At 45.8% G+C, this 25,051-nt stretch overlaps 1 protein-coding gene across 1 annotated transcript; it reads right to left on the bottom strand.

Annotated features, from left to right (window-relative positions):
- Positions 1 to 383: 383 nt before the first annotated feature.
- On the bottom strand, positions 384 to 23,914 carry TOR3A (torsin family 3 member A). Its single transcript, XM_020868822.2, has 6 exons — positions 23,242 to 23,914; positions 21,803 to 21,916; positions 20,922 to 21,187; positions 19,089 to 19,267; positions 1,753 to 1,877; positions 384 to 1,230 (listed from the first exon to the last, which is right to left on the bottom strand). The coding sequence occupies exons 1-6, from the start codon at positions 23,504 to 23,506 to the stop codon at positions 974 to 976; spliced, it is 1,206 nt and encodes a 401-aa protein (XP_020724481.2). The 5' UTR covers positions 23,507 to 23,914; the 3' UTR covers positions 384 to 973.
- Between the last annotated feature and the right edge of the window lie 1,137 nt (positions 23,915 to 25,051).

The following is a 25,051-nucleotide window of genomic DNA, read 5'->3' on the forward strand; positions in this document are numbered from 1 at the left end:
CAAGTGTGGCAGAAGGGAAGAACCAAGGGAAGGGGCAAAACGGCGAGCACCTCCTGTGTATCCAGAGGCACAGTGCCCACATCTGCATGTGGCCATTCAGTCCTCCAGGATGACTTTAAAGCTGGGAGCATAGGAGTGCTGTTTCCATATATAAGGGCAAGATGCTGTGGAGGCCTCTTCACTAAGAGGTGGAAATAGCCTGGCTCAGTTGATGTGGGCCCGAAGCAAACGGAGGTAAATTGGCAGAGCAGGTGACCCCCAGTCAGCTCAGTGCCAGCACACACCCCATCTCCACCAGTCCCCACCCATACCACCTGGTGTGTGGAATTTTGCTCTGGGAGCATGATTACTAGGGCTTAGTAAGAAGGTAAGTAAGCCGAGGGTTTTAGAAAAAAATACAAAATTTTAATTTTTACATATGTTCACTAATTTAAATCTTAAAAATCTGCAGAGCAGAAGAATTCACCTATACTGATTAAAAAAAACAAACTTCCTCTGTGCCCTTTAGCCTGAAGCTCTTGCCTGAGCTCACAGATAGAAGCTGCTCAGCCTCCCTCTAGGAATAACAACTTGAAAGCTCACCCACCCAGCCTGCAAATGTGAGGTCAGCCCCTGCCACTGGTAAGCAGAAGTTCGTCTTTCCCTTCTCTGTAACCGAGCATACTGCAGCCTCAGGCCCAACACCAAAGCCAGGGATCTGTGGGCAGATGCTAATAAGTCCTTGGGATGTCTCTCCCGCATGACCTTCCCCAACCAGCTGGCTCACATTTCGGAATGTGGCTCTTTAAGGCACCAAGTGATTTTAAGCATTGGCTCTGTCTCTGATCTAAGGCCTCCCCTCTACACACCGCTCGTGTGCTCGTGACTGCTGGCTGCCAGCCTGCCCTTCCAACCCGTTATGTCCTGGACAGTGTGCTGCCACGACAGCCCAGGGTCCATTGGGGGAAGGAAGGCAGCTTCGGGAAGTTTTCATCTAGCCCTCAGGCAGGACATAGCTAATTCTCTGGGAAATAGATTTGCATCCCTGAGATGAGAAGAGCTGTTCCTCCTTGGGGATGTACACCATCATCCTAGCAATTTCGTCGAGGGCCTCTTCCGTATACAGGAGGTCCTGGCTCAGGAAAGCATCGCGTGCGCACAGCCTCACGTGACGGAACTCCAGTGGCAGGAAGGGGATGAAGAGGTCAATCAGGTTTTCCTTCACAAGACGGCTGTGCCCAAAGCCACTGTCTGAAATCAAGAGCAGCATTACATGGGGTCTGACCTGAGGCTGAGCCCAGCCGGAGTCGAGGTGTTCCCCCACCCTAAGGCCTGGGTGAGGTTTGATCTCATATGCCAACTTGGGGAAGGCTGTCTTAAGAACTATGCAACTGTGTCTCCCTTTAGGGAGAGGGGGCCGAGAGGAACAAGACGTGTGAGAGAGGGAGAGACAGTCAGGTTATGGCTTCATTTGATGGCAGAGGTGCAGCGACCCTACCTATGACTGGAGGCTGAGCCACTCAGATTCACATAGACTTTCTTCCTCAAGAGTCTGTATGGCCAAGGCCAACTATTCCATTTTTAAGGAATAGTTTTCAGAAAAGGACTTTTCTCATGCCTACCTCAAACTAACAACAGGAATATTATATGGCATCTCCTCTGTGGTCCTGAGTACCATCTTATCTCATGAACACAACTTCCAGCACATACACGTTTTTCCCTACCTCCCCTCTCACCAGAGGCTTATGTTCTGCAAGGCTGGGAGTCACTTACCTGTGGATGCCGCAATCTCAGCTTGGAGGCGGGACTCTAAGTGTTCCATCCTGATTTCTTCCCGGGACTGCCCAGCCTTAAGCAGGTTCAGGACCACCTCATTGATGATATTGCCCCCAAGGTTACTGAAAGAGACAAATCCTGTTAATAGATTCTTTGGTGGTGGTTTTTTAAAAATTGGAGTTAGTTAATAAACAATGTTGGGTTAGTTTCAGGTGAAACTAAGTGGTTCAAACTAATCACTTTGAATAACAGTGATTCAGTTATATAGATATATGTTCAGATTGTCCATTTTGGTTATTATAAGACACTGAATATCGACTCTTGTGTTATACAGTGAGGCCTTGTTGCTTAACTATTTTATATATACAAGTGTGTATCTATAAATCCTATACTCCTAATTTATTCCCCACCTCCCACTTCCCCTTTGGTAACCACAACTTTATTTTCTCCATCTATGGATCTGTTTGTTTTGTATATAGAATAATATGAATAATTCTTTTAGATTCCATATGTAAGTGATATGATATTTGTCTTTCTCTGACTGAGTGTGATATTCTCTAGGTCCATCCAGCAAATGGCAATATTTCTTCATTATGGGTGAGTAATGTTCCATTGTGTGTGTGTTTCTCACATCTTCTTAAAACAATCCTCTGTTGATGAGCATTTGGGTTGTTTCCATATCTTGGCTTTTGTAAAGACTGCTGCTTTACATGCATGTGTGCATGTGTCTTTTTTAATTACAGTTTTCATCATTTCTGGATATGTGCCTAGGAGTGGGACTGCTGGATCAGATGGTAGATTTATTTTTAGTTTTATGAGGAACCTCCAGACTTTTCCATAATGACTGCTCCAATTTACATTCCTACCAGCAGTGTAGGAAGGTTCGTACTTTCCATACCCTCTCCTGCATTTTTTATTTGTAGACTTTTTAATGATAGCCATTCTGACCAGTATGAGGTGATATCTCATTGTGGTTTTGATTTGCATTTTTCTAATAATTAGTGATGTTGAGCATCTTTTCATGTGTTTGTTGGCCATCTGTATGTCTTTGGAGAAAGGTCAATTTAGGTATTCTGCCCGTTTTGGGGGGGCTTCCCAGGAGGCTCAGTGACAAAGAACTCCCCTGGAATGCAGGAGATGCAGATTTGATCCCTGGGTCGGGAAGATCCCCTGGAGGAGGACTTGGCAGCCCACTCTAGTATTCTGGCCTGGGAAATCCCATGGACAGAGGAGCCTGGCAGGCTATAGTCCATGGGGTTGCAAAGAGTTGGACACAACTGATCATGCACACATGCCAATTTTTAAGTTTTTGATGGGGGAATTATTGAGTTGTATGAACTGTTCATATATTTTGGAAATTAACCCCTTGTTACATTGTTTACAAAAATTATTTTCTTCTTTTCTGTAGCAGGTTGTCTCTTCATTTTGTTGATGGGTTCCTTTGCTGTGCAAAAGCTTTTAAGTTTGATTAGGTCCCATGTGTTTATTTTTGCTTCTACTTCTTTTGCCTTGGGAGACTGATCCAAGAAAACATTGCCACAATTTATGTTGGAAAACGTTTTGCCTATGTTCTCTTCAAGGAGTTTCATGGTCTCATGTCTTAGATTTCATTATTTTTATATTTGGCTTCTAAATGCACAGTCTGACCACTGAAGCCATTGGTGACTGGAAGAAAGGAGGTTGAGGGGCCTGGGCCTCCTGTCTTCCAGGAAATCTTGTCACAACACAGGTCTGTACAGAAAAGGCACTGTCCTGCTTTGTCCTCCACTCTCCCTGCCTTGCTGTCTTTTGACCAACACTGACACTGTACTATATGCAGAGTGCACAAAGACGGTAGGATTTCGGTCTTTCCCTTGACTTCTATATGGAAGGAGAGGCCCATGTGTATGATTCCAGGGCAGCTGGGGCCTGGGGATAAGACTTAAGAGGGAAGAGGAGGGTTCTGGGCAAATGCAGACTGCACAGTGCTCATTAGACATGAGGCAGGAAGGGCACATACCCAGGCATGGGTGGTCAGAGGGCTTGTGGGGGTCAGGAGCTGCAAGCTGCTTGGAGAGGCTGGCAGAGCAGGGGCATGGAAGGCAGGCTGAGGCTGGCATGAGGCCTTTGTCAGCCATTCACGTGGATTTTAGCTTATAGGCCACAGAGAGACGTTGAAGGGTTGTGAATTTGGGAGTACAGGGTAGTAAGGTGGTCTGATCGGCTATCTTTCTAATAAGATTTTCTTGGGCCACAGTGGTTGCATTGATGAGAAAGCTAGTCAGGGAGCTTAGTGCCATAGTCCATGTTTAGAGATGATAAAGGCAATGGAGAAGGGTTTAAAGATATGTAGGAGGCACTACTGAGAGGGCCCTGTAACTGATGGACGTGAGAAGGAAGACAAAGGAGGTCACCAAAGAGAAACAAGTGTCTGCCTGGAGCAGCCCGCAGCCCGCTCAGCGGAAGTGCGATTTAAGAGAAGGGTGGAGACACCAGCTTGGATTTACACACGGTTGAGTGTTGTGCCCTTGCCTGTGACCTCACCAGGGGTTGTAATTTCACTGGAATTGTGGGCCTAAAACACAGGAAAGAGGACTGAGTTAGAATGATGCGGGATAGAGGAAATCTTAGAGTGGGGAAGGAGGAAGTGGAGCCAGGAGTGGGCTGCAGGTCATGCTCCCCGCTCCTGGCGTCCTCCTGTCTGTCTCACAGTACTCACGTCCCCTCCCAGGCCTTCTGCTAGCTCCTTAAACAAACCGAGCTCTGCCCTGCTTTTTCCTCCAGCCCAGTATAGTGAGGGAGCATGAAGTGACGGAAGCAAGGGAAGGAGCAGAGAGCCAGTATTTCCAGTCTGTCCTCATCAAGCTCTGAGTGACTGAGACTCAGGTACATTAGCTCATCTGTCTGCTCGTTCAGCAGTTGAGTATGTTCTGGGGGTGGGTTTGGGACACAGAGGAGGAGGTGGGTGGTTCTCTGCCTGCCTGCCTCCACGGATGGACAAGGAGGACACCTCCTGGGGCAGGCATCCTTTCCTGCTAAGGGATATAGTCTTCCTTCCTGTAGGGGCCAGTGTGCCCCTCACAGCTCCATTTCACTCCTGAGGCCAGGAGCCCCCAGCCGGAGGGCCTGGCACGGACGAGGGGAGCCCCCACCCCTTGTCCCCTGCTCAGCCAGACTTCCTCTGACCTCTGCAGGTGGGAAAGCTGCTTACGTCAACTCTCTTCTACTTCCTGAAACCGCGGTCCTTCTCTTCCTGTAGGAAGGCCTACTGGGCGGGTCATCTGTATACATGCCAGACCACAACTGCGTCAGCTGAGCCAAGACCTGCCCATCCTGCATAACTCAGGCAGGTCTACACATGTGCGGGCTGCAGGGAGGGGATCCAGGGTTAAGGGGAGAGGACTAGGATTCACTCATTCAGCGCCAGGGGTACAGACTCCAGTGTCTTCCCCATTTGCACCCAGAAGGCCACTTGACGTGACGTCTGAGATCTCCACCTCCCTTCTGACTTTTCTCCTCTAGTCCCACAGCCAAAGGTGTCTCTTCTTCCTCCATGTTTCAGGCTTTATCTCACCCACCAGTACATAACTGGGGCCCCTTTTCTATTCCAACCCAACCCCAACATTCTACCTTTTAACAGAGCTTGCCCTTGCAGATGCTTCCCGTTCCCTTGCACATCCTCTCAGGTCACCTGCGGACTGGGAGGTCTGAAGGGACAGGGGACAGAAGGCCCCCCTAGTGAGGCACCCTCTGCCCAGGCTCTGGGAGGGGACAGCATGTGGTCTTACCAGTCCTAGGATCACAGAGGACAGGGACTCAAAAACCTCTCCAGAACCGTGCTCACCAACCCCAGCCTGGACTGCTAAGTCTTCCCTAAAGAAACCACAAACTTGACTCTAGCGTCATCTCCCCAAGCCTTTGTTTCCTAATTTGTAAAATGACCTGAAGCAGACAATTTAAGAAGCCCTCCTTAGGTCACCTTAGGTTCGATGGTCAGTCAACAAATAGACATTTCCATGAGTACTTTCTGTGTGCTGGGGTACAAGGCCTTTGATTGCATGAACAACTTACACTTGTATAGTTCTTTTAATTTTTAAAGCCCTTTCTATCCATTCTCCTGACCACAGCCCAAAGAGAACAGGTATATTAATTCTCTCTTCAGTTTACAGCTTCAATGGGAGGACCATGGCTCTGATCTCCAGAGTTCCGTGTGCCCATCCAGCCCTGTGACACCATTCCCAGAGCTTCTGTACTTGGTAGAAATGGGCAAACGTAGTCAATGTTGGTTTTCTGGTACCCAGCCAGGGGCCCTGATTTCCTCAGACCCAGAGGCAGGACTGGTTCTGAGGGTTGGGGTGACTAACTGCTCCCCGACTCCCCACTACACTCCCTGCTTTTCTACGATCAGACACCACCACGTTGCAGGGGGCCAGCAGAGCCACTAGCACTTGACTTCAAATAGCACGTTCAGGATTTGTTTCAGGATTGAACCACGGACCTTAAACTAGCGATTTGTTTGTACCATCAGTGCTTTCCTTTCACATGTAAGAGTCCTCACCACATAGGCAAGGTCACTGGAGAAATCAAGTCCAGAGACATCACCGGAACACCTGATGGGGTCTGGCGGTGCTGCGCCACAGGGTCAGTCTGGCTGGCCCTCGGGCTCCAGAAGTCCACCCAGGCCTGTTGGGCGCCAGTGGCTCTCACAGGCTGGGCCCACATCGGAGTCAATGGAACTGGAGGCCATGTCCTCGCCTCCAGTCACCAGTGTGCGTCCTCCTCCCCACGGGGCTCAGAGGCTCCTCCAGGGCCAGCAGGGTCTCTGCATTCCCTGCCAGAGTAGGCCCAGAGGGGCAGCTTCTCCCCAGACCCTGCCCACACTCTGCTCATTGGGACCCTCTGGCCTCAGGGAACAGAGGCCAGGCTAACGGAGGAAGGGCAGGCAGTGGGTTAGACAAGAGAGTGCTGGCGGGTCTGTGACTAAAATACATCTGCCTAGAGATAGCAGGGTCACCTGGGTCACATTAGGAAATCCTGCCACCAGTGAGGGTGAGGTTTTCTATGCCGAGAACTGGTGGGAAAGTCAGCCCCTGGGCACGTCGGGCCAAGTTGGGGAAAGGTTGGCCATGGCCATTGCCAGGAGGCAGGACTGGGCTTGGCCGAGGAGGAGGCAGGAACCAGGCAGTGGAGAGGGAAGAAGCCATGCACAAAGGCCAGGGATCCCTGCACTAGGAAAGGGCACCCGAGGTGGCCGGGCTCCAGGCTCCCTTCCATGCTGAAGGAAGGACTTCCTTCAACACTGGTTCCGGGTCCCCATCCCTGTCAGGGCTTGGGGGTAGAAGCCTTGGGGAACCAAGATGACTCCTTATTGTCCCTGCATTTTGGAGCCCCCACCTAATTCACCACAACAGGAAAAGATCCATACTTCCAGGGTGCCTCAAAAGGGGATGAGTAATACACAGCTGAGGAGGAGAGCTAATTCAAAGAATTTACTGTCCTTGCCTCCCAATTCTGAACCACTCAAATCACAGCAGAAAATCTTTCCCTGCTTTCCTCTTAAAATAACCTTGGAGGCTCCTCCACCCTCCTTCACAATGCACTGCAGTGTCCTGTCAGCCTTACTACAGACCAAAATGCCAGCTCATGCCTTCACACTTGCCAAGCCTCGAGGGAAAACCAGACCCCCTAATTCTCTTCACAGTGAAAGTCGCTCAGTTGTGTCTGACTCTTTGTGACCCCATGGACTATATCCATGGGGTACTCCAGGCCAGAATACTGGAGGGGGTAGCTGGTCCCTTCTCCAGGGGATCTTCCCAACCCAGGGATCAAACCCAGGTCTCCTGCATTGCAGGTGGATTCTTTACCAGCTGAGTCACCAGTCAGGTACCCTAAAACTGGGGAAAATCCCTAAGTGAGCATATATGGGCCTACGGCGAGGGTTGAGGGGGAGGGTGATGGCAGGGAGGATGGGTTTGGCTTCCACTGAAGGCAAGATGCTGCTTGTGGCACTGAAATCGAAACTGTGATCAAAAATTTCCCCCAAAACAAAAGCCCAGGGCCAGATGGCCTCACAGGTGAATTCGAGCAAACATTTAGACAAGGGCTAATGCCTATCCTTCTAAAACTCTTCCAAAAAATTGCACAGGAAGGAACACTTTCAAACTCATTCTATGGGGCCACCATCACCCGGATACCAAAACCAGACAAAGACAACACAAAAAAAGAAAATTACAGGCCAGTATCACTGATAACATGCAAAAATCCCCAACAAAATTCTAGCAAACACAATTCAACACATTAAAAAGACCAAAACCATGATCAAGTCAGGTGTATCCCAGGGATGCAAGGATTCTTCAATATATACAAATCAGTGTGATATACCATACTAACACTGAAAGATAAAAACCATATGATAACATCAATAGGTGCAGAAAAAACTTTTGACAAAATTCAACACCTGCTTATGATAAAGACATATGTACCCCAATGTTCCCTGCAGCTCTATTTACAATAGCTAGGACATGGAAGCACCTTAGATGTCCATCAACAGATAAATGGAGAAGGAAATGTGGCACATATATACAATGGAATATTACTCAGCCATAAAAAGGAACACATTTGAGTCAGTCCTAATGAGGTAGGTGAACATAAAGTCTATTATACAGAGTGGAGTAAGTCAGAAAAACAAATATCATATACTAATGCATATATACGGAATCTAGAAAGATGGTGCCAATGAACTATCTGAAAAGCAGCAATGGAGACACAGACATAGAGAACAGACTTCTGGACACGGCTGGCAGGGGAGGAAGCAGAGGGTGGGATGTATGAAGAGGGTAATATGGAAACATACATTGCCATCTGTAAAATAGATTACCAATGGGAATTTGCTCTATGACTGAGGGAACTCAAACCCGGGCTCGGTAACAACATAGAGGGGTGGGATGGGGAGGGAGGTGTAAGCGATGTTCAAGTGGAAGGGGACATGGGTAAACCTATGGTTGATTCATGTTGATGTTTGGTAGAAACCAACACAATACTGTAAAGCAAGCATCCTTCAATTAAAAATAATTTTTAAAAAAAGAAGCTGCTTGTGATGCATTCAAGTTGGGGCAACAGGGACCCAAACTTGACTGCTAATAGACCTTGGGCAGGACTTTCTGTTGAAGCTGCCATTAAAAGATACAGTTGGACACTTGATTTCAAAATTCACTTTCTGCAAAGCCATTTCCAGAACCTGTGGCATACAGTAGAGCAAAACAGGAAATGGAGTGCAGTGTTTATAAGTGATCAGTCCTGCATGGTGAGGTTGCAAATCTCAACCCAGGAGCTGGAAAGCTTTTCATTGACATTATACCCTGACTTCCAGGCCAGTGACTTCCTCTCATGTTCAGTGAAGAAACAGACTTTCCAAGGCTGGAGAAAGAATTGGCCATGTTGGACTTCATGGGAAACTATCCTCCAACTGGTTATAACTTGGGAATTTTTAAGGGTAGTTTGTAGTTAAATTTCAACTAATAAGCTGACTTGAAAACTTAATGCACTTTAAGAGGGGACTCCCAGCATGTGAATTACATTTCCAACTATATTACAGAGCTTTAGCAATCAAAGCAGTATGGTACTGGCATATAAATAGACACACAGATAAATGGAACAGAGTGGACAGCCTAGAAATAAATCCATGCATATATGGTCAATTAATTTTAAAAAGAGGAGCTAAGAATATGCAGTGGGGAAAGGACAGTCTCTTCAATAGATTTATTAAGAAACCACATGTAAAAGAATGGAACTGGACCACTGTCTTATACCATACACAAAAATTAACTCAAAATGGATTAAAGATGGAGATAAGATGGTAGAGTAGAAGGACATGAGCTCACTTATTACAACTAACTGCTGAACAACCATTGATGAAAAATGCCGGAACCTACCAAAAAAGGTATCCTACATCCAGAGATGAAGGCACAATGAGATGGTAGGAGGAGCAAAACTGTGATAAAATCAAACCTCATACTGGCTGAATGGGTGACCCATAAACTGGAAAATAATTATATCACTGAAGTTCTCCCACAGGAAAGTTCTGAGCCTCAGGTCAGGCTCCCTTGCCTGGGGACAAGGAGACACCAGATAATCTGTCTTTGGAAGCCGGTGGCATTTGGGCACAAGAATTTCATAGGACTGAGGGAAAGAGAAACTGGGTCTTATCCCTCTGGTGGGCAGGGCCATGTCAAAGTGTCAAGGTGTTTAGCAGGTAGCTCTATGCTCAGGAAGACTTTAAGCAGTCTGTCTGCTGACGGGTGGGGCTGTGTTCCCACCCTATCAGCCTGAGGTGTCCCAGCATTAGAGCCTACATCCGGTTGGGTGGAGTCAGGTCTTGGTGAGAAAATGGCAGCCTCCAGCAGGGCTCACACCAATGAACACTCCCCAGAACTACCACTGTAATGGTCTTTGTCCCTGTAGTGAGCCACAGCCACCTTCTGCCTCTGCAGGAGGCCCTCCAATATCAGCTAAGAGGTCTTGCCCAGGCTTTTATGAGGTCCCTGCTTTTTTCCTTGGATCCTGGTGCACATGAAACCTTGTGCGTGACCTCCAAGAGTAGGGCACAAGCTTCAAACCTACACAAGCCTATTAGCCTCGGCCACCAGGGGCCAGACAACAGAAGCAAGAACTACAGCCCTGCAGTCTGTGGATAGAAACTGCAATTCCAGAAAGTTAGACAAGATGAGATGACAGAGGAATGTGTCCCAGATGACGGAACATGATAAAACCCCAGAACAACAACTAAGTCATGTGAAGAGAGGCAACCTATCTGAAAAAGAATTCAGAGGAATGATAGTAAAGATGATCCAAGAAAAAGAATCATTAGAAAGAGAATGGAGTCACAGATCTAGAAGATACAGGAAATGTTTAGCAAAGACCTAGGAGAATTAAAGAATAAACAGCACTTCCCCAGTGGTCCAGTGGTTGGGAATCCACCTGCCAATGTAGGGAACATAGGTTTGATCCCTGGTCCAGGAAGGTCCCACATGCCCCAGCTACTGAAGCCCCCGCATCTAGAGCCCTTGCTATGCAACGAGAAGCCACTGCAATGAGGAGCCTGTGCACTGCAATGAAGAGTAGCCCCTGCTCACTGCAACTAAAGAAAGCCTGTGCACAGCAACAAAGACCTAGTGCAGCTTAAAATAAATGAATAAAATTTAAAAAATGATAAACTAATGAACAATACAATTACTGAAATAAAAATACACTAGAAGAAATCAATAGAATAACTGAGGCAGAAGAACAGATAAATGAGCTGTAAGACGGGATGGTGGAAATCACTGCCATGGAACAGAATAAAGAAAAAAGAATGAAAAGAGGACAGTCTAAGAGACCTCTGGGACAACATTAAATGCAGCAACATTTGCATTATAGGGGCCCCAGAAGGATAAGAGGGAGAGAAGGGACCTGAGAAGATATTTGAAGAGATAATATTAATAGCTGAAAGCTTCTCTAAGAGAGGAAAGGAAATAGTCACCCAATTCCAGGAAGTGCAGAGAGCCCCAGGCAGGATAAACCCAAGGAGGAACATGCTGAGAAACACAGTAATCAAACAAAAATTAAAGACAATGAAAAATATTAAAACCAAGAAGAGAAAAGTAACAAATTACATACAAGGGAATTCCCAAAAGGTTATCAGCTGATTTCTCAGCAAAAATTCTGCAGGCCAGAAGGGAGTGAAACAATGTATTTAAAGTACCAAAGGGAAGAACCTACAACCGAGAATACTCTACCCAACAAGCAGCTCATTCAAATTCAATGGAGAAATCAAAAGCTTTACAGACAAGCAAAACCTAAGAGAATTCAGTCCACCAGACTAGCTTTGTAACTAATACTAAAGGAACTTCTCTAACAGAAAAGAAAAGGTGACACTAGAAACAAGAAAATTACAAATGGAAAAAATTCATTGGTAAAGGCAAACATACAATAAAGGTAGGAAATCACTCACACACAAATATATGATACCAAAACTATCAATCATGGGAAGAGGTGAGTACAAATGCAGGATATTGGAAATGCATATAAAAGCTAAAAGACCAGGAACACTTAAAACACTCTTGTTTGTAAATATACCAAAACCTCATAGTAACCACAAACTGAAAATCTACAATAGATACGCAGGGAAGGAAAAAGAAATCCAAGCACAACACTAAAGTTAGTCACCAAATCACAAGAGAACAAAAGAGGAAAGGAAGAAAAAAAGACCTACAAAACAAATCCAAAACAATTAACAAATATAAGAACATATACATCAATAACCAAATTAAACATGAATGGATTAAATGCTTCAACCAAGAGACTGAATGAATACAAAACAAGACTCATACACATGCTGTCTACAAGAGACCCATTTCAGATCTGGGGAAACATACAGACTAAAAATGAGGGTATAGAAAAAGGTATACCATGCAAATGTAAATCAAAAGAAAGCTGGAGTAGTAATACTCATATCAGACAAAATAGACTTTAAAATAAAGACTGTTACAAGAGCAAAGAAAGACACTACATAAAGATGAATGATAGATCTATGAAGATCATATCACAATTGTAAACATATATGCATCCAACATTCCTAAAATGGTTCTATGAAGACCTACAAGACCTTGTAGAACTAACACCCTAAAAAGATGTCCTTTTCATTATAGGGGACTGGAATGCAAAAGTAGGAAGTCAAGAAACACCTGGAGTAACAGGCAAATTTGGCCTTGGAGTACAGAATGAAGCAGGGCAAAGGCTAATAGAGTTTTGCAAGAGAATGCACTGGTCATAGCAAACACATTCTTCCAACAACACAAGAGAAGACTCTACACATGGACATCACCAGATGGTCAATATCAAAATCAGACTGATTATATTCTTTGCAACCAAAGATGGAGAAGCTCTATACAGTCAGCAAAAACAAGACCAGGAGCTGACTGTGGCTCAGATCATGAACTCCTTATTGCCAAATTCAGACTTAAATTGAAGAAAGTAGGGAAAACCACTAGACCATTCAGGTATGACCTAAATCAAATCCCTTACGATTATACAGTGGAAGTGACACATAGATTGAAGGGATTAGATCTGATAGATAGAGTGCCTGAAGAACTATGGACAGAGGTTCATGACATTGTACAAGAGGCAGGGAACAAGACCATCCCCAAGAAAAAGAAATGCAAAAAGGCAAAATGGTTGCCTGAGGAGGCCTTACAAATAGCTGTGAAAAGAAGAGAAGCAAAAGACAAAGGAGAAAAGGAAAGATATACCCATTTGAATGCAGAGTTCCAAAGAACAGCAAGGAGAGATAAGAAAGCCTTCCTCACTGATCAGTGCAAAGAAATAGAGGAAAACAATTGAATGGGAAAGATTATCGAGCTCTTCAAGAAAATTAGAGATACCAAGGGAATATTTCATTCTAAGATGGGCACAATAAAGGACAGAAGTCGTATGGACCTAACAGAAGCAGAAGATATTAAGAAGTGGCAAGAATACACAAAAGAACTATACAAAAAAGATCTTCATGATGCAGATAACCACGATGGTGTCATCACTCACCTACAGCCAGACATCCTGGAGTGAGAAGTCAGGTGGGCCTTAGGAAGCATCACTACAACAAAGCTAGTGGAGGTGATGGAATTCCAGCTGAGCTATTTTGAATCCTAAAAGATGATGTTGTGAATGTGCTGCATTCAATATGCCAGCAAATTCGGAAAACTCAGCAGTGGCCACAAGACTGGAAAAGGTCAGTTTTTATTCCAATCCCAAAGAAAGGCAATGCCAAAGAATGCTCAGACTACCCCACAATTACACTCATCTCACATGCTAACAAAGTAATGCTCAAAATTCTCTAAGCCAGGCTTCAACAGTTTATGAATTGTAAACTTCCAGATGTTCAAACTGGATTTAGAAAAGGCAGAGGAACCAGAGATCAAATTGCCAACATCTGTTGGATCATTGAAAAAGCGAGAGAGTTCCAGAAAAACCTACTTCTGCTTTATTGACTATGCCAAAGCCTTTGACTGTGTGGATCACAATAAACCGTGGAAAAATTCTTCAAGAGATGGGAATACCAGACCACCTGACCCGGCTCCTGAGAAATCTGTATGCTGGTCAAGAAGCAACAGTTAGAACTGGACATGGAACAACAGACTGGTTCCAAATCAGGAAAGGAGTATGTCCAGGCTGTATATTGTCACCCTGCTTATTTAACTTATATGCAGAGTACGTCATGTCAAATACTGGACTGGATGAAGCACAAGCTGAAATCAAGATTGCTGGGAGAAATATCAATAACCTCAGATACGCAGATGATACCACCCTTATAGCAGAGAGCAGCGAAGAACTAAAGAGCCTCTTAACAAAAGTGAAAGAGGAGAGTGAAAACGTTGGCTTAAAAACTCAACATTCAGGAAACTAAGATCATGGCATCTGGTCCCATCACTTCATGGCAAACAGATAGGGAAACAATGGAAACAGTGGCTGATTTTATTTTCTTGGGCTCTAAAATCACTGCATATGGTGACTGCAGACATGAAATTAAAAGACACTTGCTCCTTGGAAGAAAAGTTATGACCAACCTAGACAGCATATTAAAAAGCAGAGACATTACTTTGCCAACAAAGGTCTGTCTAGTCAAAGCTATGGTTTTTTCCAGTAGTCATGTATGGATGTGAGAGTTGAAGTATAAAGAAAGCTGAGTGCCAAAGAATTGATGCTTTTGAACTGTGTTGTTGGAAAAGACTCTTGAGAGTCCCTTGGACTGCAAGGAGGTCCAATCAGTCCATCCTGAAGGAAATAAATCCTGAATACTCATTGAAAGGACTGATGCTGAAGCTGAAACTTCAATACTTTGGCCACCTGATGTGAAAAACCGACTCATCTGAAAAGACTCTGATGCTGGGAAAGACTGAACGTGGGAGGAGAAGGGGATGACAGAGGATGAGATGGCTGGATGGAATCACTGACTTGATGGACATGAGTTTGAGTAAACTCAGGGACTTGATGATGGACAGGGAAGTGTGGCGTGCTGCAGTACATGGTGTTGCAAAGAGTTGGACATGACCAAGCGACTGAACTGACACACCCAACATAGAGGCTTCAAAATATAAGGCAAATACTTCACTATATAAGGAAAATACTAACAGCCATAAAAAGAGAAACTGACAATAACACAATAATAGTGGGGGACTTTAAAGCCCCACTTTCAATGGACATATCATCCAGACAGAAAATCAATAAGGAAATATAGGCTTTAAATGATACATTGGACCAGTTGGATTTAATTGATATTCATCGAGCATTCCATATAAAAGCAGCATTTTTCTCAAGTGCACATGGAACATTCTCTAGGGCTGATCACATGCTGGGCTACAAAGTGACCCCCAGTAAATTTAAGAAAACTGAAACCATGTGAAACCTCTTTTCTAAACAATGCTATGAAATTAGAAATCAACTACAAGAAAAAAAACTGTTAAAAAAAAAAACCCACAAACACATGGAGGCTAAACAATATATGCTACTAAACAACCAATGAATCACTGAAGAAATCAAAGAGGAAATGAAAAAATACTTAGAGAAAAATGAAAATGAAAGCACTATAATCCAAAACCTAGAGGATGTAGCAAAGGAGCAAAAAAAAAAAAAAAAAAAAGTTTATAGCAATACAATCTTACCTCAGGAAATAAGAAAAACCACAAACAACCTAACCTCACACCTAAAGCTAGAGAACAAAATCCAAAGTTAGTAGAAGGAAATAAATCATAAAGATCAGAGCAGAGATAAATGAAAATAAGAGATTACTACAAATAACTATATGCTAATAAAATGGACAACCTAGAAGAAATAGAGAAAATCTTAGAAAGGGACAATCTCCCAAGACTGACTCAGGAAGAAACAGAAAATTTGAACCAGTCACAAGTACTGAGATTGAAACTCCCAAGAAACCAAAGTCCAGGATCAGATGGTGCACAGGCAAATTCTATCAAACATTTAGAGAATAGTTTCTGAAACTATTCCAAAAAAAAATCACAGAGAAAAGAACACTCACAAACTCATTATGAGGCTGCATCACCTGATAGCAAAACCAAAGATACCACAAAAAAGGAATTACAGGCCAATATCACTGATGAACACAGTCACAAAAATCCTCAACAAAACACCAGCAAATCAAGCCTAACAGTACATTAAAATGATCAAGGGGTATTTATCCCAGGGATGCAAGGACTTTTTAATATCTGCACATCAGTGTGATATACCACATGAACAAATTGAAGCATAAAAACCATATGATCATCTTAATAGTTGCAGAAAATGTTTCTGACAAAATTCAACACTCATTTATGATAAAAACTCTCCAGAAAGTGGGCAAAGAGGGAACATACCTCAACATAATAATAAGGCCATATATGACAAAGCTATAGGTAACATACTCAATGATGAAAAGCTGAAAGTGTTTCCTCTGAGATGAGGAGCAAGACAAGGATGTCCTCTCTTGCCACTTTTAATCAACATAATTTTGGAAGTCCTACCCACGGTAATCAGAGAAGAAAAAGATATAAAAAGAAATAAATGGAATTAAAATTGGAAAGGAAGTAAAACTGTCACTCTTTGCAGATGACATACTATACACTGAAAACCCTAAAGATCCTACCAGAAAACTACTAGAGTTCATTAATGAATTCAGTAAAGTAGCAGGATACAAAATAAATACACAGAAATCTGTTGCATTTCTATATACTAACAAAGAAAGATCAGAAAGGGAAATTAAACAACACCATTTACCATTATATCAGAAAGAATAAAATAGGAATAAACCTATCTAAGGAGGCAAAAGACCTGTACTCCAAAAATTATAAGACACTGATGAAAGAAAGTAAAGATGACACAGATGGAAGATATATCATGTTTTTACATTGGAAGAATAAATACTGTCAAAATAACTGTACTACTCAAGGCAAGCTACAGATTCAATGCAATCCATATCCAATTACCAATGATATTTTTCACAGAAATAGAATTAAAATTTAAAAAATTTGTATGGAGACACAACAAAAGACTCCGGATATCCAAAACAATTTTGAAAAAGAAAAACAGCTGGAGGAATTAGGCTCTCTGCCTTCAGACTATACTACAAAGCTACAGTAATCAAGACAGTATGGTACTGGCACAAAAACAGAAATATAGATCAGTGAAAGAGGATAGAAACCCCAGAAATAAATCCATGCACCTAAATGTCCATTGACAGAAGAATGGATAAAGAAGACTGATACATATATACCACGGAATATTACTCATCCATTCCATAATGAAATAATGCCATTTGCAGCAACTTGGATGGATCTGGATATTAGTCAGATGAAGACAAATATCATATGATATTGCTTATATGTGGAATTAAAAAATGATACAAATGAATTTATTACAAAACAGAAACAGACTCACAGACTTAGAAAACAAACTTAAGGTTACTGAAGGGGAAAGGTGGGGGAGGGGCAGAATAAATTAGAAGTTTGAGATTTACATGCACACACTACTATATTTAAAATAGATAATCAACAAGGACTTATTGTATAACACAGGGTACTATGCTCAATACTCTGTAATAACCTAAATAGGAAAAGAATTTGAAAAAGGATACATGTATAACTGAATTACTTTGCTGAACACCTGAAACTAACACAATGTTGTTTTCAATTATACTCCAATATAAAATGAAGAAAAAAAGTGGATTAAAGACTTGAACTTAAGACCTGAAACCATAAAACTCCTAGAAGAAAGCATAAGTGGTAATTTCCTTGACAGTGGTCTTGGCAATTATTTTTTGGATTTCACACTAAACGCAAAGGCAACAAAAGCAAAAATAAACAAGTGGACTATATCAAACCAAAAGCTTCTGCATAGCAAAGGAAACCATCAACAAAACAAAAAGGAAATCTACCAAATGGGAGAAAATCTTTGCAAACTATATACCTGATAAGGGGTTAGTATTCAAAATCTATAAAGACCTCATACAACTCAATAGCAAAAACTAATCCAATGGAAAAATGAACAAAGCTCTGAACAGACAGCTTCCCAAAGAAGACATACAAGTGGTCAACAAAGACATGAAAACGTACTCAACATCAGGAATCATGAGGGAAATGCAAATAAAAAACTACAATGAGATACCACCTCATACCTGTTAGAATGCCTATCATCAAAGAGATCAGAAATAACCAATGTTGGTAAGGCTGTGGAGAAAAGGGAACCTCTGTGCATCACTGGTGGGAATGTAAACTGGTGCAGCCACTATGAAAAACAGTATGGAGGTTCCTTAAGAAATTAAAAATAGGACTACCACATGATCCAGCAATTATACTTCCAGATATTTATAGGAAAAGAATGAAAATACTCAAGGAGATATCTGCACCCCCATGTTCACTGTAGCATTTATTTACAATGGCCAAGGTAAGAAATGATGTGTGTCCATCAACAGATGAATGGATAAGGAAAAAAATGCATATATAGTGGAATATTATTCAACCATTAAAAAGAAGGAAATCTTGCTATTTGCAACAACATGGGTGGACCCTGAAGGTATTATGCTGAGTGAAAAAGGTCAGAAAGAGAAAAAAATAAGATGAATACTGCACAAATTTCAAGTAGTAAGTCATGGGGATATAACATACAGCATGGTGGCTTTAGTAAATAATACTGCATTGCATATTTAGAAGTTGCTGAGAAGAGTATACCTTAAAAGTTCTCATCACAAGAATAAAAAGGTTTTGTAACTATGCATGGTGACAAATGTTAACTAAACTTATTGTGATCAGCTCACAATATAAACAAACAGCAGATCACATTATACACCTGAAACTAATATGTCAGTATTACCTCAATTTTTTAAAAAACCACTTAATGTCTGTCTAAGAGGGGACTCCCAGAGTCCCTCCCTCAGGAGAGCGCGTACTACCTGGGGAGTCTGAGGGAGCCTCCCCATCCTGAGAACCAGGGAGGAGGCCAGATAAGGACGGCTGGGTCTTCCGCAGGCTGGTCCCGGCAGTTAGCTGGCCTGTGCTGGCGGTGGGCGTGGGGTCAGACTCCTTCAGAAGTGTTTGGCAGAACCAAGGCAGGAGACCTAAAGCTCCCCACCCTCGCCGCCACCCGAGCGGCTGGGCTTGTTTCCTCTCCTGGAGTTGGTGTTGGTTTCCCTTGCGGTAAAGGGGAGGCAGCCTAGGAGAGCATGGAAACCCCTGCCCCCCACCCCCCTCAGCTCCCAGGCCTGGCACACACACTGCCCAGACAGGGTTCTTTCTCCCCTCACCCAGTCCTTCTGACTTTTGTTTCTCAGGCCTCACCTGAGAAAAAGAAAGATGGTTCTCTTGGACGCGGCTCTGTGGTTGCTGGGGGCCTGGCGTTCCAGGTGTGGCCTGAGGGCCTCCAGCAGTCCTGGGTGCAGCTTCTCAGCCTCGTCTAAAATGAACAGGGTCTGGCGACAGTGCTCCTGCATCCTCCTGATCTGGTCCGTCAGCTTCTCCTGCGCAGAATACGGGGAGCTGCTGGCGAGCAGTGGAAGGCACCTCCTGGCCCCGAGGGCCCTAGTCAGGCGCTGGTTTCCCCAGGGTGTCTACAATGGATCACCTGGACCTGGTTTCCACCACAGAACCACCAATCTAAACCTGTGGGGATGGAGCTAGGGCATCCTCCTTTAACAAGCCTCCCGGTGATTCTCCTGCACCCTGAGATTTAAAAGCCAACTAGTGGAGCCAGCCTGGGGAAACGGCCCTGGGAAATGGCCCCAGCCCTCTTCCTCCCCTCCCGGATGAGGTTCCATCCCAGAAGTAACTGCTAACTCACCCTCCCCAGGGGTAGAAGTCAGGCTGTCACACAGGGACGACTGCAGAGTCGCAGTAGAGGCAGGCTCAGGTGCCCAGAGGCAGCCCTGTCTTGGACTCCCAGGAGCAGAGAGCCCACCAGCTTCTTCCCTGGGATCTCAGTCCAGCCTGGTGCCCGAGGGACCCAACTCAAAACTGGGATTCACCACCCCAGGAAGGACAGTAAGCCCTGGACTGAAAAGATGCTGCTCTGCAGGGTTCCCCGGGAAAACACGGCCATGTCCTGCCCCGGGGAGAGGTGCTTTGTTTTTTTTTAATTAGTCAATTTTTAACTGTAGGATAATTGATTTACAGTATTGTGTTAGTTTCTACCAAACATGAATTAGCCATAGGTTTACCCACGTCCCCTCCCACTTGAAATTCCCTCCCACCTCCCTCCCCGAGGGAGAGGTGTTTGAGCAGAGCCCACAATCTCCATCTACCTCTAGCCTTCCTGGTTTTTGACTTCAGCCCCATCTCCCCAGTGTGTGGGTGTGAGAGTGTGTACGTGTCGATTTCCACAGTGGGGAAGCTGAGAGTCGCAGGTATTTTCCTGCAAAGCCAGCTAGCTCTTTCTCGGGAGGCCTGACCAGCAGCCTGCCCTGCCAGGCCACACTGAAACTGTCGGGTGACGGGCAATCTGCCCTCAAAGGCTTACATAATCTTCCCAGGTTAACACACTCCAAATATTGAAACTAAAAGCCAAAGATAGACACAGTCCCCTCTGTCAGGCTGCAGAGGGCTTTGGTCATTGCATGGCTAACATGTCTGAATGAATGAAACCCAAAATAGCAGAGCAGTGGAAACTTTTTGTATGTGATGAGTCCACCTGTTGGCATGAAGTGAGTACTTTTGGGAAGCCATGGAAAAATCACATATGAGAAGCCTCTTTAAAAAAAATTGTGGAACATGCAACTTTCTGTCCAATATAATTATAAAGACATTAAAGAGCGCAGGGGAACAGCTTGAAGGAAGTACACCAAAATGCTAACTGGCTGTGTCCGTGTGGGGAGATTACGATAAAGCTTCTGCTTGCTCCGTTTCACACTTCCTGAGGCACTTCCACTACTTCTGTTGACAAATTAAACACATGGATTCTCTGATTAAGCTAAGTGCCCTCTTGGGCCTCACCTGTTGAGTAGCTGTCTCTGTGGGTAACAGGTTTCACTGCATCGTCCCCTCCACTCCGCTGTCCTCCAACCCCCATACCAAGGGCTGGCTTCAGCCTCCCTCCCAGCACACAGGCCTGTGTCTCGGCTGCCCAGCCTCCACCGGGCCCAAGCCCTCACCCTAGCTCCTCAGCACGGCCGGCCTCACCTCGTATAGGTCCACATTCTTGAGGTGAGGGAAGTGCAACGTGGAGATGAACATCTTGACACAGTTGCTCCTCAGCCCGTCCTGGTACAGGTTTTCCGCCAGCATCCGTGCCACGAAGTTCTTGCCTGTGCCAGACCAGCCGTGGAACGACAGAGCCAGGGCCTTGTCTGGCCGGGGCATCTCTAAGTAGCCCCTCACCGCTGTCAGGACCAGATCCCGGGCCAGGTGCTGGCCGTGCAGGCGCACGCGCAGGTCCGCCTCGAGGCCTAGGGATGGGGAAGAGGCCACGCTGAGGAGGGCACACAGGTGCATCCCCCCAGGCTTGGTGATGGCCAAGAGACCGAACACCGCTGAGCACCTCTGAGGTGGGAGCCATCCTGTCTGGAGTCCTCATGACAAGAAGCCACTGGGCAGACCTTGCAGCAGAAGAGATTTGGTGCTACTTTCTGAAGAGTTTGAGAAATCCACATTGATTTCACCCTTTCTGAAGGTTCTGAAGACACTCCCCTACCAGGGTTGGCAGAGTCCTCTCTGGAGGAGGAAACCAGCCCCTCATTACCATGAAGTTGCTCCTGCCTGGAAGTTTCAGGACCCCCTAAATATTTTATGGAGTCCCCCTTATTTTATTCATTTCAATTCAATTCAGCCAACATCTACTGAAGCTTTGCAAGGGCAAAGCCCTCTGCCAGGGCCTTCCTTCCTTTCAGCCATGAGGGTGCAGAGTATGGGAGCCATGGTGGAGACAGGGAGGGTCTCTACCATGATGATAGCTATGGGCAGGCTGAGGTTGGGTCCCTACACCCTGGCGTTCTGAATTGCCTCCCCGCCCGCCCCTCCTCCCCCCACAGATTCCTGGCCCTGAGGGCCATGTGAGGTCTAACCTGTGAAGTTGTTGATGATCCTGCAGTCCCCTCTGTCGCAGCAGTCCCACAAGCTGCAGGACCACGTGCTCAAGATATCCAGGCACTGCTGGCCCAGCAGGGCAAGGCTCCAGCCTGGAAAAGGAGGAGCTGTGAGACAGGAATGGAGCCGGGCCCAGGGCGGGCTGAACACTGCCTCCCTTCAAACCACCAGAGCAGTTCTTCCGTCCTCTCTCCGGAACCACTCCCCACCGCTCTGCCCCGGGCCTTCCACTCATGGCACCTGGGAATAGACTCAGGTGGGAATCTCCAGTATGAGGAAGTTGATGGCCTTGCTATAGATGCATCTCTTGTTGCAGCAAAAGCTCAATTTACTCAACAATAAATCTTATTTTGTGCCAAAGTGTAAGTTACCCAGGCCCTGCCTGCAAGGAATTTGTGGTCTCCGAGGGAGACAAACAGTAACTGGTGATTGCCATGCTTCCTACTTGCTCTGGATTGCAGAATCATTTGATCACAGCCAACCCCAAGTGTCTCAGTTCTTTTGCTGCTGTTGTTCAGTCGCTACTGACCCCATGGACAGTAGCCAGCCAGGCTCCATTCTTCTATCAGATGTCAATTTGAATATACTGAGCATTAGCAAAAACGAAAAAAAAACCATTCACTGGAATTTAGAACTTTTGATTTAGGGACTTCCCTTGGTGGTCCAGTGGTTAAGACTCTGTATTTCCAATGCAGGGAGCATAGGATGGATCCCTGGTTGGGGAACTAAGATCCCTCATGTCTGGAGGCCCTGCTCCCCTCCCCGCCAAAAAAGAACTTTTAATTTACATGAAAGATGTTTCTAGCACCACTGTAGGATTACCACCACAGAGCCTAGAGTTAAGGACATCCACTGCAAGGAGCCTCAGAGACCACCAGGGCCAGGACCTTTATGTGACAACCCTGCCTCAAAATTTATCAGTGACAGAGAATAAATCAGAAGTCAGGTTTGGGGGACTCGTAGCCCAGCTTCGGCTTCTGTAAGCAGCAGAGGAGGAGGACAAGGTACTTGAGGGGAGTGCCCAACTGGGGGTTTTCCTTAAAGTCATCAAGAATGTGAGCAAGAGCAGCTCCTTGGAATAATGACAGGGCAAGTTCGGAGACAGCAGGGAAGTGTAAGCCGTGTCTGGAGGAGCCAGGACCGCTCGTCTGCAGAAGGACGCAGTGAGCCAGCGCTGGGGGCGGCGGCGGCGGCGGCAGCAGTGATGAGGGTTCCCGGTTCCGCAGAGGCTGCCCTGCTTTTAGCTCGGCCAAAAGGCTGGGCGGAACAGCAGAGCCGGCGGCTAAGGCGCTTGTCTGGTGACCCCGATCGCGACGGCTCAAGACGGGCACGAGGCTCTGAACGCCGCGTCTGGATCCCAGCGGGCCTCGCGCATCCCGCCTGCCCGCTCCCGCCCTTCTGAGCCCCACGGTCTTACCCGGAGACCGCGCCGACGGCCCCTCATCCTCCCCACAGTCCTGAGGCCAAACGCGGCAGCTGAAGCGAGTCCAGTAGTGTCTGGAAAGCGCGCCGGCCGCCCTCAGTCGCTCCCGCAGGCCCTGAAAGGCCAGCCAAGCCCTGGCCGAGCCTGCCTCCTCGGTCCCCTTCCTCGGCCTCGCCTGGTCGCCGTATCCCCACGCACTCGGGGGCGGCAGCAGCAACAGAAGCAGGAGCCAGAGCAGACGCTCTGTGCCCCCAAGCATGGCCAGGCCGGCAGCAGGTCCCTCCGCCGCTGGGCCTTCCCGGCCCTTTCAGGGTCCGGGCCTGAGGGCGGGCGCCGGCACTTCCGAGGCCCGGATTGGCCAGGGATTGGCGTTGCTATGGGAACCGCAGGCGGGCCGAGCTCGTTTCCCTGGTGACCCAGGGCGACCCCGGTTCCCGCCGGAACCGAAACCGAATGGTTCTTGAGACTGCAACCCGAGGCCACTTGCAGGCGCCGCCCAGCCGACTGGGGCCTCGCTGCCCGGCAGCAGTCTATTCTGGGTGATCGTGGTTGCAAAGTTGAAGTCAGGCCTAGAAATGGCCACTGTCAATCACCCAGTTACTTTCGTTCGGCTCCGGTGGCCCACCTGAGGGCTACGAAATACGGGTACCCACTAGTGCCCTGTCGGGTGTCTGCAGATCAACTTCCTACCAACCTGTTAGATGAAACCGGGCAACCATCTCACCGGGAGCTTGATTTAGCCAGGGGAAGTCAGCCTTGGGCCTGGCTTCGCTACTGAGGGAAATGAAACAGCAGCAAGCCATCAGCAGGTTTCCACAGCTGGGGAAGCTAATGGGCTCGGACTGGAGATATTTCGATTTTGGAAACTCCCCGAGAATTATGGAGAAATCACGAGGTCTCACGTCAATGTAATCACAGCCTGTTGAAAACAAGCTAGGCTGAGTATTGGATGCACTTTCTGGGCTTAAATTTGCAACTTTGAAATGCTTGTGACTGAACAGCTTCTCAAGACACCGCTGGCAGAAAACCTCTGGGCCTCTTTTCTCCATAACATGAGCATGTAATAAGCTTGCTAGATTTCCCAAGTACTTACTGCATTTTTTTTCAAAGATCACCTGAGTTATTGAAGCCACTGACCTAAGAGCCATCTTGTCCTAGGAAGAAATTGGTGAATTCATGCTGATAAAATGACTAGTATTTACCCTGGTTTCTTAAAAAAAAATTCAAGTTTTAAGACTGTGGAAATAATTCTCTACTGGTAACTTTCATGGAGGGTTAACTGATAATATTTGAGATTGGATTTTGATTTTACATTTCACAGTATAAATAAAGCAGGTCGCTTGAAAGTTCTTGGATAATTTGATTTCAAGACATCTTTTCCCTAAAAGACTCAACTTTTTTTTTCAACCAAAGTCAGTCTCAGGTAGAAACAATGACTCCGAACACCAGTTCGCAGATAAGCCTCTATTTTCAGTAAATTTGCTATTTCATTCTCAGGGCTTGGAGACCCCTGGTTGTAAAGCTAGGAGCAACATCTCATGGATGATGGAGACCTCTAGTGGCTCTGGTGAAAACTACAGGCAGCTGTGTTTCCTTACCAAGCAAACTCAATCCTACTCTAGAATAGCCCAAGAACCACTGGCTTTGGCACCGCCCTGACGCTTGTTAGAAATGCAAACTCAGGCCCCAAACCTACTCAATCAGAATATGCATTTTAGCAAAGACTTTCAAAGGGCAAATGGGCACATAGCACCTTTACTAAGTTCATCTGGATGAAACCTAGCTTTGCAATAGACAACCTCCC

The sequence above is a fragment of the Odocoileus virginianus genome, chromosome 11, assembly GCF_023699985.2.
Source record: "Odocoileus virginianus isolate 20LAN1187 ecotype Illinois chromosome 11, Ovbor_1.2, whole genome shotgun sequence".
NCBI classification, from domain to species: Eukaryota; Metazoa; Chordata; class Mammalia; order Artiodactyla; family Cervidae; genus Odocoileus; species Odocoileus virginianus.